Below are 17,160 nucleotides of genomic sequence, written 5' to 3'. Positions count from 1 at the left end.
AACTCAGCATGTAAAAATCAACTGCCAATCATTAGCGATCCGGAGTGCCGCTGTGGTGACCCCTAACCGGGAAAAGCCGAAAGACACAACAACAACAACAACTGGGAGAGTCCGACAGGGCATAAAACCCTTTTTCAGCAGAGGCCCAGGGAGAAAAGCTCCATTGTTAGTAAACTATTTTGTTAGTAGAAAGAAAACTGTATAATACAATAAAGAAAAAAAATAGTAACAGACATTCATAATGGTAAAAAGACTAGAACAGAATAAACTGGTCAAGTGGGAGACAAGACCAATAATCTTGTATAACAATGCTTCTCTAGAAGACAGTTCTTACAGTTGTAGCAGGTAGTGACATTGTATACAATAAGAGTGCAATTATGATACTTAGTCTTATATGCAGGTAACATAGCAAATCGAAGACTTAAAATCTGGTAGATATTAACAGTGAGAAAGAAAAAAAAATAACATAAGGTAGTCATATGGCTTAAGTTCAATGCTCATTACATATGCAATTAAACTTTTAGAGTCAGCTAGTTCCATTTTTTGGGCTACCCATGCCCAGTACATGTACAAGTCCAGGAACTGGTTGGCTTTAATGTGATGCTTGAAGTTTTTTACCTAGTTATATTTCTAATTTCAAGTGGTCAGGCATTCCAAAGTTTAGCAGTGTAGTAGGAGTATAGAGAGTCACCTGAGCTATTTTTACTCCTGGTTACATAAATTAGAGCTTTATTAGTGGATCTTAGTGGACGGGTACTTATATGGGGATTGAGGAGGCCTTGTAGAGCTGGTGTTTTATTGGATTTATATTACATTTGGTGGGCAGAAGAGAGTTGCGTGAGCATGAGTTGGTGGGGTAGTTCTAACCAAGATAGTTGTCTTAGAGCCTTACGATGATGAGTTCTAGGAGGACAGCTAGTGGCAAATTTAGCTATCTTATTATAGCAGGCATCTAGCTTGCTTAGGTCTGATTTGGAGAGGTTGGTAAGGATGGGTGAGGCGTATAGTAAAGTTGACAGAAGATGAGTTCTGGCTGTTTTTATTCTGGAGTTTGTGGTTAGATAGTTTTTGCATTTGTATAAGGTGTCTATTTTCTTGTGTACTGTTTTTATAGTCTGGGCAATGTGTAAGTCGAACTTCAGATTTTGATCAATAACAACACAGAGAAGTTGGTTGGATGGTACTGGTTCAATCAAAGTTTTATTGATGTGATGTGATGTTGAAGTAAGTAGATTGGGTTGGATGATTAGATGAGTATTTACAAATTCACCCCGTCTTGACCAGTCTATTCCTTCACAAGAAAGTTGGTACAGATTAAGGGTGGGTGTTGGCAAGGTGTAAGTGGTTGTAATAAAACTCGGATGCCATGTATTTCCTATAGTCATACAATCCTATGAAGTTAAATACATCATTGGGGAAGAGCTAAGTCAGACTATGAATTGAGGATAGCTAACTTCTAGAAGGATAAGCACGAGGCTTTTTTCTACTGTGGTACAAATAATGTTGGATACTGCACCAGTTCAGAGGGAACAGCCCTGCCTATTTAGCCATAGAGAATGTCCTAGCTGACAAAACTACTTCAGTGTTTCTACTCTGTCACACCTCAGTGTTACTGCCATTTCATTTTTTAAGTCTGCTCCTTTCATTATAGCTATTGACCAGATCCTGGAAGCTATTAACACAAGTAAGAATAATATTTTTGAGCTTGGACAATATGCCAGGCTGACTTGTTGCAGGAAGTGCATCATTACCGAACTCTTCCTTCAGCCATCTAATCTCAGATGCTCTTTGGGGTGTGTGCCTGAGCTGTGGAAAACAGAAGTTATGTGCTTATATTATGTTAAATTTTTTAATTCTTTTTTATAATTTACTGTAATTGAGTTTTGAAAATTTACTGTATCCGTTCTTTGTTTCTACTTGCATCACGTAATCTGGGGAGCTTTTCTCCCAGGGCCTCCTCTGAAAAAAGGACTTTGGCTCAATCAGACCAACCCGGTCAAAAAAATAAATAAATAAATAAACTCTGTACAAGGAAAAAAAAAACTTGAAGACCCCATGATAATAATAATTAATTTTAGTGATCAAGGTTGGATATTCTAGGTGGCAGAGTGAGAGCAGATCCTTTCTGTTGGAGCATAGGGTGCTGCTCTATATATGAATCTGTAAGAAAGCACACACTGGCATAGGATCTTTCTGTTTGTTTCATTTCAGTTTTCTGTCTACATACATGACATTGGATGGATGTTTAATTGTTCTGGTGTTTATGTATTTATTTGTTTGTTTGCTTGTATTTCAGGCATGTACTGTTATAGAACTTGAACTACACAGCTATGGTATGCTACTTCCTTGTGCCATGGATAGATTTCGTGGTGTGGAGTACGTCTGCTGTCCTTCCCGAGAGCTTCCTGTGATGATAAAAGAGACGACTACAGTGGCAGCATTGAACAGTGACAGAGCAATGAATCTACAGCAGAGGTATGAGATGTTAATTGTTAGTACATACGTGGACGCAATGTTGCATCTTAACAAGTCTATCTCATATGAGATAACTGCTGGTGACCATATAGAAGGTGCTGTGCTATTTCTTGTCAGTTGGCTGCTTCCTGGTGTATATGTCAGGCTTAGTGTAGGTGTGGAAATTTGCATGGATGGCACAAATGAATTCGTTTAGTTCACTGTGCTGTCCATGTGGTTGCAGAATCAATCCAAAAACATTAGAAAATCATTCATAACTGCCTTAAGGAAAGCAGCCTTGAAGTGTTTTCTTAGGTATGGTGCTTGATTTTATTTGAGATAATTTTGTATATACCACAGAAACCATAGTAACCATAAAAAAGATTTCCTTCTCAATGGCTGTATTTGTCTAAGAATATGAATATGTCCATTACTGTCATTAACTGCGGTGGTGGTGGTGCGGTAGCGTTGTCGCCTCACACTTAGACGTTGCCCATTCGATTCTCAGTTAGAGCGTCTACTGTGTGACGACATGCGTGAATGGGCATTCCTTCGTTGAAGGTTGTGCTTTAGGCCTGGCAAGCCAGCACGTAAAACTCTACTGCCAATCATTAGCGGACCGGAGTTCCGCTGTGGTGACCCCTAACCGGGAAAAGCCGAAAGACACACACACACACACACACACACACACTGTCATTAACTACCTTACCACTCTCTCCCTCTCTCTCTCTCTCTTTATGTACACAGGCCTTCATAGTTAGAGGAAACAGTGAGATCTGCATTGGATAGGCTCCTAATGTTCCAATAGACTGATTGCCTGGTGATAACTTATTAACCTATAAACTACTCAGATTGCCTTAGCATGGACAGGAGAAACAATAATTAATAACCTAATAGGATATTTGAACAATGATTGGCACAGAGGACTAATTACAGTGACTTAAGACTGTGAATGCCCTTCCATTTGGGGTGTGATACCTCTGTGTTTATTGCAAGTAATGGATGACTCTGAGCAAGTCATTTCACCAGATGCTGCTCCTTGGCTAAGTTTGAAAAGGTCCATGGAGATCAGTGCTTAACCCTGAAAAAGAAATATAAATAAATAAATGAATATAATAAATATGTGCACTGTTCAAGTCCAGCATCCATGCAGGATCAATGTGCTGCCTAGGTTCTCTTGTCAAGGGGAGGGGGCAGAATTACAAGTTTAATTCTGCTTCTAACAGTTAAATTCAAAGCATGATAGAAATTCGTCCTGTACAGCTGATTCTAGTGGAACAGAAAAATCAGCAGAAAAATAACATATCTCTTCTGATTTATTTTTCCTATTTTATTTTTTATTGTCATCCAATGTGACATACTAACTTTTTGCCTTTCTTACACTGTAGGGAGTTTGGATTAGTAACTGGGTGGTGGCCATGATATTGCAGTCATGATAGGTGTTTCCTGGTTTCTCCCCTTCCCTAGTTCGCCCTCTTGATAGTGGCATACTTTGTCACAGCAAAAACATATGACACAACAAAACTCACAAGTGACCCATCTTGTGACCTACTGCATAGCCTTCCAAATGTGGAGCAGTTTGTCTTATGGTTTACTCGGTCTTAGCTAGCAAGTTCACACCATGGTTACAAGTTTAGTTGCATATCTTAGTAATGCTTTATAAATGGTACAATGTGATTCTGCAATTTTTGCCTTGGATTCACACTTAACAACTCTTGACACTGAAAGTCTTCATTGTGAAGACCAATGTTTTTTTTTTTTTTTTTTTTTGAAGAAAAATAAGAAACTTGTTCCTCCAGATGAGGTACAGATGAGAAATGTATTGCACTGTGTGGTATCTCAGTGCATCATCAAGCACCCAGTAAAGGAATGTGCACCCCCCAACTTGAGAGAAGAGCAGGCCTGTAGTTCGTTGTACTTGGACTCACTCTGTAACTCAGCTTACCAGCTGTTTTTATTGTGATGCCTAGTTAATTCCAGTGGGTATCAGTATTTGTCAGTTTTCCAATGGGCAGTAGAGAGGTATTTACTTACAGTCAACAACAGTGTAAAAAAAATAACAGAATATTGAATAGTAAAACTTCAAAATGTTCATCATGGTATATAAATGAAAAACCAAAAAACTACATGGACAAGCAATGTCACTGAACATTGAAATACTTTGCATCTTCTTTTTCTTCTTTCGGCTTTTCTCGGTTAGGGGTTGCCACAGCGGATCATCTGTCCGCTCATGATTGGCAGTTCAGTTTTACGGTGTCAAGTTGCCAGCCTGGCGCCCAACCTTCCACAGAAGGCACACACATGCACACACTCACACCTAGGGCCAATTTAGAGTGTCCAATCCACCTACTGCATGTCTTTGGGATGTGGGAGGAAAACGGAGCACCCGGAGGAAACCTACGCGCTTTGCATACTTTGCGTTAATTGTCAGCTGATTTTTAAGCTGATTACATGCTTTATATGACATGTATATTGTGGCTCTTTGTGTTTTTAAACATTTCTGAAGAAACCCAAGTGATTTTAAGGAATGGAACTGCTAATATAAATACTTTTTCACCGTTTAGTGACACTAATCATTTGTGAGCTTTTTTTCTTTTTAGTTTACATAAGAGGATATACTGACATAAGAATTCATAATTTCCACGAGGGACTATATAACCAGTAAAATGCTCATGTAATTTAGTGTAACAAAATTAAGTCATTACAGTATGTTAATGATGTCACACATTTGCACAAAAAGGAATTATAAAACACAGTCAAACCAGTCTAATTAAGCAACATTTTATAAGAAATACAGAAATGCATAACTATATATGCAGGAAAGAGTCTGTGTCTTCCTCCTCAGTTATTTATTTCTTTTATTCATTGCATAATAGGGCAAAACCCAAATTGGTACAAATGATTTTTTTCTAACATAAACTTGTGAGTTTTGGTCAACATAATGGCTTGAAGATAGTTACAAAAATCAAGAAAGCAGTAACTGACACAGATCAACAGAAGGCCAGTCCCACCATCTACTTTCTAAACCCCTTGTTATATATTTATTTATTTATTTACATTTCATTAACAAGAAAGTCTGAATGGGTAGGAACCATACCTCTCAACCTGGAAACATCAAAAATCTGGACAAGGCCCATGAAAAATAGGTACAAATCTGTACGCTGATTAGCATCTAATTTGCATACACAATTATGTAACCCCACCCACTCCAATGGAGATGTGGGATACCAACTTTCAAACGCAAACTGAACAGACAGCCAAAATATGGCAGAGTCCCCCTGCAGCCATCCCAATGTCCCATTACCTGGCTCGCCCCATTTACCATAGACACTAAATTGTGCATACAGCTTCACTTCTACAATGATTTGGATTTTATTCTTACATTTTACAGCACAACAATGCAGAAACATTAATAGACATCTGGTAAACAAAACAATACTATCTCACAATGAAAATAGGCTTGGCATTAAAACTTCTCTGCCCTTGAAACTCACATTCATTGAAACAGCATTGAAACCCACACCACATCCAAAGAAAATGCATGTGGCCAGTGGTGGATAAAGATTACCTTTGGGCTATTTTCAAATCCTTGGCCCCTTGCACAGAAAACAAGAAACATACGTGTTATTTTCTTTGATACACCTTCCTGACTGAGCGCATTTTAAATTTATTGTTTATTGTAGGCTGTACTGTAGGCAATGAAACAAAAAGCATGAACCAAACTGCCCAATTTAGAACATTTCCATCATAAAGTCTACTTCCACAATCCACACCCACACTATAAATAGAATGACAGTAGTGTAAGCCATAGGCATCTTGCACACAGTGTCTCGCACTTTACAATTTCATATTTTTTGGGGGGGGACAAAATGTCAAAAACCAAGGACACATTTTAAACATTGCTTGTATAATTTTTGTAAAGTTGTTAGAATAAAATGTGTTACCACCATGCATTTCACTGGCAAATTTTGAACCCAGGTCCCTATTCACTACAGTCAGAACATACTACTATGCCAAATCAGCAACTTCCTGAAACATAGGAAGACAAACTTAATGGCTATCAATTTAGTGAATTCATTTCTCACTTCTCACCATAGCTCTCAAACTCTTAGTACAAAAAAACCTGGAAAAAGCCAATAATGGGGGAATACAAATTCAGTTCTCACTTCTCACCATAGCTCTCAAGCTCTTATCACAAAAAGCTGGACAAACAAAGACAACAGTAAAATTGGATTTTAAAGAAAATAATGTGAGACGTTCTAATTGTGAGGAAGGGTACAGCTGGTAAAGTACAAGGGGAAGTTTCAGTATGGGAATTGGGAACCAATAAATGTCTTTATTTAAAAACTGGCAAACTGCAAAGTGCTCTCATAATGGCTACTGCAAAGAAAAACAAAATAGTTCATGCCATATATGAGACAAGTGGAAATTAAGCAGTGAGTAGGTACAACTATAGGGTGGCAATTGCAACAATGGGGCAGACAAGGCAGACTAGTAGTCTTCTGCTGGTGACCTTAGATAATCTGCTAGACAGGCAGACCGATAGATATTCCACAGATAGACATATATTGTAGGTGTTGAGCCGTAGGAACTCATGTGGAGGCAATCTTGCAGAAAAATACCATCCAAACATAAGATATATTTATTTTGAAAACAAAATTGCCTGTGTTGCTAGATAACTAGTGGCACCCTTACACACATGACACAAGCACACAATGGCTTCTCTACGCAGCAAGGAAAATAGAAAACACACATACCTCAGTCTCGGTGAGGAACGGCTTCTCTCTGACTGCTGCCCTTGCAGAATTAATTGCATATTTAACATAAAAAAGTAGTAAGCTGGTAATATTGCAACAGGGAATAACTGACAAACCGACAAGTTCATAGTTACAAGGCATCTCGTACAAAGGAGGACACACTCAGGAGTGCAGAACCCTGGCCCCGAAATAATCTGCAGTGGAAAGGCTACTGTGAAACCAGCACTCCACCTACATGGTGTGGGAGTAAAGCCCAACACGCAGTCACTCACACACACAGACAGAAACTTAGACATATACACATGCACACTTTTAATGCAGTGTAAACAAACAGAGCTTTTCTCCCTGGGAATAAAAATCAGACAGCAACAAAAAGTGCAGAAAAATCACAGAATGAAAGAATTTAAAGAAAAGTACCTGAAGAAAAGAATATTGGAAGGTCCGCAAATAGTGGCAAGTATAGAAAAGTTCTACAACAGCTTCATGCTGAATAATATTTAACACAGGAATGGCTAAGAGGTGAACTGAAACCAAAAGATAAAAAGTCTAATAATGGTGGCCCATGTTAGCAGGCTCAGTATATGTTAGTTTACAGCGTCCATTGAGAAAGTGAGCAAAACCGATATATACAAAACACAACTGGTAACAAATTACACATCCCACTGCTGAGTGTATCACACTCATGGCTGATAGCTGTACAGCGAAAGGCACAATAATATGGCAAGACTGTTGAATTAGAGATTGTGTAAACATTACTATATAGAAGTAGCTGAGAAGCACTGGAAACATAAGCAATAAAGCATTACAGTCATGAGCTGAAGTTTATATCACATGGGATGACCCATTACCAGCAATAAAGAAAGCAAATCCAAAAAATATAGTAGTCCCCAGGCCAGTAATCACTGAAACTGCTGCACCAACAATTAGTGTGTTACATACCATGAGACGTAAAGTCTTAAAATATCAGGATTCATACATAGAACCTAGATCACTGTGGCAGAAAGATACCCAGGCAGTTCCAGTGATACTACTTAACTATGCTATTAGTACATGCCTCCCATATGAACTACAGAAGGCGACAATTCTGGCTACACTGCAGATGCTGAGAAGAGCAGTTTTGGCTAATGTCAAAGATTTACGCAATAATTACTTCATGAACTTTAGTTATGTTCCTGTCAAGACATCCTAAACATTTGGACAAAGTAAATCAACAGTTACATCTCCCTTTAGGCACTACCCTGGAGTGCCCTACCATTTTCTCTATGAAGTAGTTATTTCTGTCTCCCTTGCAACTATCATCCACGATGCCAGTCAGTGAGGTTTATCAAAATCACATTCCCTCATTCCACTCTGTTACCTGCTGCATATGAGTCCAACACTCAATGGGTCTTCTAATAAATCAGATAATCAGCTCTTTGCCAATTGTAGTTTGCATACTTTTTACCTACCGCACGTTTCTTTCTCTCTGGCTATAAACAGTAATATTCCAGATACAGCCTGAACTTCTACATTGTACTTCCTTTCAGTGAGCGATTGGGTGTCCAAAGAATTTCAGTGTCAACCCAAAGTGCATACATCTTTACACACACACACACACACACAGACACACACACACACACACACACACATTTATATGCCTACATACGTGCACATTCATACACACAAAGCTCTTAGGCTTCAGTCAAAGAGGAACGTTCGACATACACTGATGGGCATTACACCGGCAATGTGTTTTTCATTTCACTGTCAGCAGAAACCCAGACCTGTACACACACACACACCACCAGTCTCGGCATACACTTACACTTACCTTTACTCCGTGCAAGCCAGGAGCGAGGAAAATAAAAGAAATCCTTTCTGCACACACACTTCTTCTCCGTGCAGAGCGAGGAAATCAAGGCAGGTTTCTAAATAAAAGAAATCCTTCTCCAGTCTGCGTGCAATAAAATAAATCCTTCTCCATGCAGCCAACAGTGAGGAAATCCAGGCTTCTAAACTTGAAAAATCCTTTCCGCACTCACTTACTTCCGACGAGCCTTCTAAATGAAAACACAGCCTTGCTTTCTGTTCCCGCTCTCGGGAAGCATTTAAACTGTGCAAAGCTTGATTCCGACAGGCTGGTAGCCCTGACGAGCTGACGTCATCACGCACGTGATGACGTCAGCTCTATCTTGTGAAAAATAAAAAAATTTAAAAATAAAGAAAAAAAAATCGGGAACGAAGGGGTGCCACTCGTGAATCGTGGCACCCCATTATTTGGTCCCCAAAACTCGGTAAAAACCGAGTAATTCGGGACAGTTGGGAGGTCTGGTAGGAACCCATTTTCAACAGAGGCCAGGGGGAGAAGCATTTTAAGAACAATAATTTTACAGTCTTTAAAAATAATACAAAAAGCAAATACAGTTTAAATAATTGTAGCAGATTAGACATAATATGAAAACATTGGTTAAGAATAGATGCAAATTATGTAACAATGATTTAATAGTTAAGAGAAATTTTATAGAGCAATTAAAGGAAAATTAGTATAATACAAAGCGGAACTGTAGTACAAAGTTCTGGTGAATTTTTTAATGATAGATATCCTAATAGGCAAACCAGACTTCTTGTCTGCAACAGAGGTCGCCAGGTCATCCTAAGACTGTGCAGAATATAATCAATCTGATGGAGTTGCTCCCAAATTAGTTGATTAACACATAAAAGCAAGAAATAGAAACAAAGTACATCTTTAAAATAGCTAGTCCCTGTTCCATGCTCCAGCTAAGGCAACAGAAAATACAAGTGCTCTACATTTTTTATACTACGATGCAGTACAGAATGTTACAGCTTTATTACAAGTCATGTTCGTTTCTAAAGCACAGGTTTTCAGTTTCCTGCTTTCTTTGCCTTTCAGTTGCAGATTGCAACCAATAATAGCACATATACGCAACCAAATGTACCTGCTAGCACCTTGAAGGACAATCTAGGAATTTTTATTTTAAGTTAATATTTTGTCCAGCAATGAAAGAACATCTTTGTTTCAAAGAATAATAAAGAACTGGTATTCACTCCCGTATTCATTTATTTTGCCTTGCCCGTTACTTTGAAATCCACTGTTTTGTGAGGTCCAGATGCTAAATACTCACAAGCTGCAAGTTTGAGGCTCATGTTCTTGAACTACATGCAAACACCTGAAATAAATTAAATAAATTAGCTTATAATATTAAACATGCAGTGGAGCCCAGGATTCATTTATTACTGCCAGGTTTGTAATATTGACGGATGAGCCTGTGACTGTGTCCTAGCTTAACATGGTTTGACTAGCGAAGCTGGAATCTGGAAGATTCAGTCAGGGGAAATGTGAGAGAGCATTTAGTGTCAACTGTCCAATTCCAGAGGGAGGAGACAGCAAGGTCTTGCTGCACAGGTACTTCTTGTTGGATGGATAAGCACCAGGTTGAGCACAGCTCATCAGGAGCATGACTTCAGCTTCCAGGCAGATTGCATGTGTTGTAACAGGATCTCATTGGTGAGAATGCACACACACACCCCTCAGTTTTGTAGACTATGCTGAATAACAATTTGCTCTTACAATGCTCATTAGTGCGAGTCCCAGAATACTGTAATTGAAAGATCAAACCTACAGACTTATATAGTAAGTCCAAGATTGACATTTATCAGAATATTCTCTTTTCTTGAAGGTCGTCATAGTGTTGGTTTATATAAGTATAGGGGGTGTGAAGGGTTAAGCCTACTCACATCAGTAGTGCAGTGGGGTTCCGCTTTCCAAGGGACAACTTTAAAGGAGAACAGTAAGGTCCAACATTCATTGTTCACCTGTATTTTTGGACCTGTTTTTGTAATTCCAGTGCTTGCACTTGCAAGTTTTGGAATTACAGTAGGGAGCACATTGTCTCAGTTATAGCAAGGTAAGCATTCATTGCACTGTCCTCAATAGTGCAGTGACCATAAAATGTAATGCAATTTTCTTGGTGCACAAGCACCATTCCACTGAAAGTAACCAAGTAAATTCACACACAACAAAATTGGTCCTGATATGCATGGCATGCAAAGTCATCCACAAGGTAGGCAGGTACTCCAGTGACATTATCTAATCAGTGGAACACAGGTGGATAACCTGTGAGATTCTGTCTCCTGGCTTAAAAACTACAACTTTCACATTGTTATGCTACTAGATCAGTACATCTGCCAGACTATAATCGCATTTCTTATATATACAGAATCATCCCAGACATCTTGCCACAGGAGAGGAAGAAATTTAAATGTCAAAAGAGAGCTCCATGTATTGCCAAGATGTAGGCCTAATGTCCATAGAATAAATTTTCCACTGCTTTTGAAATACAGTAGAGAGTCAGTTATCCGAACAAATTGAGACCAAGGGTAGTCCAGATAATAAAACAGTTCAGGTAATCAAACATACATTGAACTGGATAAAAAACATCTCAAATCTTGTTTTTTTCTGCACTCAGGGAATATACTTTCCAACCATTCAGCAAGTCCAGTGGACAATAAAAAATATGTTTCACACACAGGCAGGCTACAAGTTCAAAAAACATGCACAAGTTAATATGTATTTACATATTCAAACTTTATGATTTTTCCTACCCAAAGCTTTGGAAAACTGGGTTCGTATAATTGATGTTTTGTATAATCGACGTTTGGATAATCGATTCTCTACTGTATTACAGCCAAATGGGGCTTATTAGATTCTGTTGCACATGTTGATGCATCTTTTTTGGAAGTATATTTTGGTAGAGTTTTTTAAAACCCACTAGCCATGTAGTAGGTTTTGGGTATTATTTTTTTAGGGATATTTTGAAGTTGTACACCCACTTATTAAAGATACATTTTTGGCCAACATTTCCATCTTCTAAAATATCATTATTTGTTGTGCTTGGCATCATCTCCTGTTTTGCGGACTTTGATGATATGGCCTCAGCTATGGGTATATCATATTCCCTATGTGAATCCAAGTACTTGTAACTGTTGTTCTGCTTGCTCACAGTGAATAACTTACAAACACAGGATGTCAGCAGACCCTTCTGCACCTGCTATATCAGCTGCATGTAAACATTTCAAGTTAGATTATTTTTTGTGTCTCCTTTCAGCTTTATAAACTCACCATAAGATTTCAACTGTTTGTCATACACTTCTGTCCACAAATGTTATGCTGTGTCCTTTTCTGAGACCACTATTTTGTTGTAGTGGCTGCCTACCATTTCAAACTTTTATTGATTGTACAAAGTACTTTCCATAGGGCTGTCCAGATTTTGCCAGAATATTCAGCCTAATCGAATGCCATCCTTGGTACATGTAATGCTGAAATTTACTCCTTTACTACCTTGGTCCTTATGGCAGAAGTGCAGGCAGTTCAACAAGAGCCCTGGGCTAGTATGATGAACCAGTGACCCACCCCTTCAGGTTTTAAAGTGAAGAACAACAAATAAATTAGACATTCCTTCTAGTGTTGGCCAGATGCACAACAACCCCCTCCCTACCCTCTGCCATTCAGATCCCAACCCTCCTTCAACATATATTATTAAAAAAAAAAAAATTCTTCTTTTGAACTGTAGCAAACTATTTGATGCAATTTATACCTTGCCTGCATGGAGTGCTATAGTGCTCATTTTTTAGTTAAAAAAATATTTTTATTTTTAAACTGTGGCAAACTGTTCGGTGCAAATGTAGCAAACATTTACTAGAGGTTTTTTTTTTCAATAATATTTCTTTATTGTTTATTTTTAATATACATCATTTCGCAAGCGTAAACACAGGTGATATACAACTGGTACAAAAACAATCAATTAAAACATATTTACACTATTTACATGAATGATTTCATAATTTAATAGTATGGAAAAAGATAAGAGTTGTTTTCTCCAGGGTTAGTACCATCAAGTTAGTATACTACTATATGATGTTATGATTTTTATTGTGTATGTTGTAAATGTCTTCCAAAGTCAATGTTTTATGCAAGTATAATATTGAAAATTTGTTCCCAACGTTTCAAAATATTGGGATTTTTGTTTTGTTTGTTTATTATGTATTTGTGGGCTAATATATGTTTTGTCGCTAAGTTCGTAAAGCTATTCCATGATATTTTAGATGGGGTCAGCCAGTTGGTAGCTATGTAAAGCTTCATTAATAAGAAGATATTAATGAGAATGATTGTTTGGTTTATAGATAGGTTAATTGGGGGAATATGTAATATCGTAAATTCCCACATGAGCATTGATGATTGATATCCCATCTTTTGTAGCTGTACTTTCAGGGAGTTCCAAAGTTTGAATACACATTTACAGCTCCAGAACATATGTAAAAGGTCAGCAGTTTCATCTTTACAATGTGGGCAAAATTGGGAGTTTCTAGGGTTAAATTTATGCAGTCTAAGGCGTGTGTAATAAGCATTATTATATATCATGAGTTGGGTAAATTCTAGCTTTTGAAGATATATGGATTTTATTGTTAGATTGATTGCTTGTATTATTTTATTGTTTTCTATCAATGGTATTTTTTCTTTCCAATAGTTAGATAAGAGTACGCGTTCTTGAAATTTCAGGTCTTTGATCAGTTTGTATGAGCATGTTATAAATTTATTGTGTTGTAGAAGGGCTTGCCAAAGTGAGTTGCATTTGATTAAGTCATCTTTATTTATGTTTATGTCTTGAAGGTAACTTAAACACAGTTCTTTAATCTGTCTTAAGATCAACAAGTATGTCTTGGGTAGGCCCAATTGGTTTCTTATTTCTTGCGTGGGGCAATTCAAAAATGGGTATAGATCTTGTAGCGTTATATTAATTATAAGTGGGAATTTTTTCAGGTCAAGTAGCTGGTTATTAATTCTCAAGTTAGGGTTTTTGTGAATAGGTTGCAGTATCATCATGGGTTGAAGGAGATTTACTGACTTAAAAAAAATTGTGTTAATGTTATGGAATTTTTAAGGGATTCCAATAGATTATATGCATTAATGTTTTTACTATTTAAGAAAGGTATTGATTTGGGATTTGTATTCAGGCTTTCAATATGTTTAAAACCTAATTTTACCCAATGTGGGGACCAGCTATTATCTAGCTTATTGTAGTTTGCAATTCTTAAAAGTTCTATTGGCATTTATGATTGAGTAGTAATTTTCAAGATTTGGTAGGTCTAATCCACCTTTGTTTTTCGGAGTCATCAGTTTATCATATGAGATTCTACTTTTTTTGGTTCCCATATAAATTTAGTGAATTCAGTATGAATTTGCTTAAAAAATGTCTTGGGTATTAATAGCTGGGAAGACATGAAGACGTATAAAAATCTGGGCAAGATATTCATTTTGATAATCGAGACTTTAGCTAATGGTGGTAGTTTCAGATTTTTCCATCTCTTTAGATCAAGTAAAATGTGGTCCCACTTTTGTTTGATATTATTAAGGTAAAAATGTTTGTTATCTGTAGAGAATGTAATTCCTAGATATTTAATCTTTTCTTCAGATTTTATTTGACCTATCAGTGGTAGGAGTAAAAAAGGTTTCGGAGGTTTTAAAGGGAAGATGTTAGTTTTTTTAAGGTTTATTTTATAGTTTGAAATTGATGTGAAATATTCAATAGCAGATAGTATTTTGTTGGTGTCTGTGGCTGGCATTGTACAGTATATGTTGAGATCATCAGCAAAAGTTGACAAGGAGATTTTTGTGTTATATATTACTGGGGCATTATGATATACATTTTGTTTGATGTTTAAAAATAGGGGTTCTAGATATAGGTTAAACAGTAAAGGGGATAATGGACACCCTTGACGAGTGCCATTTCTGATTTGAATTCTATTAGACCATCTTTTATTTATATATAATATTGTATAAGGATTGCTGTATAATATTTGTAGGGTTAGAATAATTCTTGGGGTATGTTAAAATAGGGTAGGATTTGAAATAAAAATCTTATGTTGACTCTATCAGTGGCCTTATGAGCATCTATAATTAGTGCATATATGTTTTGGTTATTTTGATTGGCATATGAAATTAGGGTGTGTAGTGTTAGTGTATTGTCACTGGTTTGCCTAGATGATAAAAATCCAGATTGTTCACTCAAAATAATTATGTCCGTTATTTTTTTCAGTCTATTAGCCAGAATAGATGTTAGAATTTTGGTATCAATATTGAGTAATGATATGGGTCTGTAACTATCCGGATTTTGGGGATCTGCCTTTTCTTTAGGTATGAAAATCATTTTGGATGCATTAAAGTGTATATCATTGATTTTATTATTTATTATATAGTTTAATACGTGAGATAATATTTGTGCAGTGATAATGTAGAATGTTTTATAAAACTCTGCTGTGAGGCCATCCTGGCCGGGAGATTTGTGTGATTTCAATTTTTTGATTGTTGTTATTATTTCAACAATAGTTATTGGTTCTATTAATTCTTTACTTTGTTTTGCATCAATTTTCGGAAAATAGAGATTTTGTAGGAAGCCTGCACTATTATCATTTGCAAGTAGATGGTTTTGTTCTCCATAGATTTGAGAGTATATAATTTCAAAAAGTTTGATAATATCTTCGGTTTTCGTATAAGTCTTATTCTTATAAAGTAGTTCCGGAATTTGTGAAGGTGTTTTAGACTGATTAATAATTCTCGCAAGTGCTTGTGACAACATTTGCTAGAGTATATGCCCTGTCTGCATGGAGAACTACAGATCTTAGATTTTGGTTAAAAAGAAAAATATTTTGTAACTTTTAAACAGTAGCAAACTGTTTGCTACAATGTAACAATGCAGTTTAGACCACACACATAGTGCTAGAGCACTCAGATTTGACCGCAAATGCAATATTGCCTTTTAAAAGCCAGTATTGCATTAAAAAAATATCGGGATTAGCTGATCAAGCTCCCAACACTTTGTGCCTGGGGTAGTTGCCCCTCTCACCCCACTCTAGCTACACTACTGCCTTGTGGTCCTCTTTAGAGCAGGCAGCTTATCAGTCACAGGGGAAGAGAGATTTGGATTTTGACCAAACAAAAGATGATATGAGCTACAGCTATAATTATTGTGCACATCATTTTTTTGCTGTCAGACACAGGTACAATGCAGGTTTCCAGTCACATCCTTTACTAGCTTTTACTGTTAGTGTTATATCTGTTAGTGTTCAATTGTGTTCTTGGAACGTATTTCTCAATGGACTACATGGTATCATTGTCAAGTTGTCTACCATATTTTTAATGAATCTTACAGAAATATCTCTGAACAACTCCTGGTGTGGACCATGCTTGCTTATCTACCAATGAATACATATCTTTACAATTACTGAAAGTCTCTTTGTATTCTTAATGCTTCAGTAACTGAAATGTATTAACTGTTTGATAATATGATGGTACTTGGTGTCAGGTTTAGTTCATGTAATCTTACAGCCACTGCTGCATTATACTCAGAGGCTAGAGGCATGCCACCAGTGGGCATAGCTTTGGTCATCTGTACTTCAGGCAAGCCTCATATTTGTTAAAAAGACAGATACAGGGTCATCTTTTCCTGACCTGCAAAGCTGTAGATGCATGACCAAAGAGCAGATGCTGTTTTATTAAAACATTCCACTTCGATATTATTAAGCATTCTGCATGTGAGAGAACCCCAGTCTCAGAGTAACTCTCCTTAATGTTTTGGCTTGAGTATAGACAGAATGTCCAGCTCTAGTGAAATGAAGAGTCACTGGTTGTTCAACCATCATGGCTTTGCTGTTTTCTATGTCTAGGACTGTCCTTGACTTTTAATGGTCTTCCACGGAGCAGCAAAAGTGCATCAACTGGAATTACTTCTGTTTCGGTGTCACACTTCATTTCAGTCTCTTGATGAAACACACTAGTTTTGCATCTTCAGATTTGAAAGTCCTACTACTAGTATTGATTTTCAAAAGTTTTTTACCAGCTATTAATTTACTGATGTAGTTGTCTATTCCCTTCTTTCTACATATGCTGTTTATA

The 17,160-nt window shown here is 37.1% G+C and overlaps 1 protein-coding gene across 3 annotated transcripts in view; it reads left to right on the top strand.

The window, feature by feature from the left end:
* LOC122809173 (amyloid-like protein 2) overlaps positions 1-17,160 on the top strand; it is a 1,365,390-nt gene that overhangs the window by 751,014 nt on the left and 597,216 nt on the right. For all 3 annotated transcript variants that reach the window (XM_044080467.1, XM_044080466.1, XM_044080465.1), the window contains exon 5: positions 2,297-2,475. In XM_044080467.1, the coding sequence (XP_043936402.1) occupies positions 2,297-2,475 (179 nt within the window). The remainder of the gene's footprint in view (positions 1-2,296; positions 2,476-17,160) is intronic.

Source organism: Protopterus annectens, chromosome 8.part0, assembly GCF_019279795.1.
Source record: "Protopterus annectens isolate FY-2018-M chromosome 8.part0, PAN1.0, whole genome shotgun sequence".
Lineage (NCBI taxonomy): Eukaryota > Metazoa > Chordata > Ceratodontiformes > Protopteridae > Protopterus > Protopterus annectens.
Note: the sequence above shows the minus strand (reverse complement) of the source record. Positions and strands in the feature narration are given on the sequence as shown.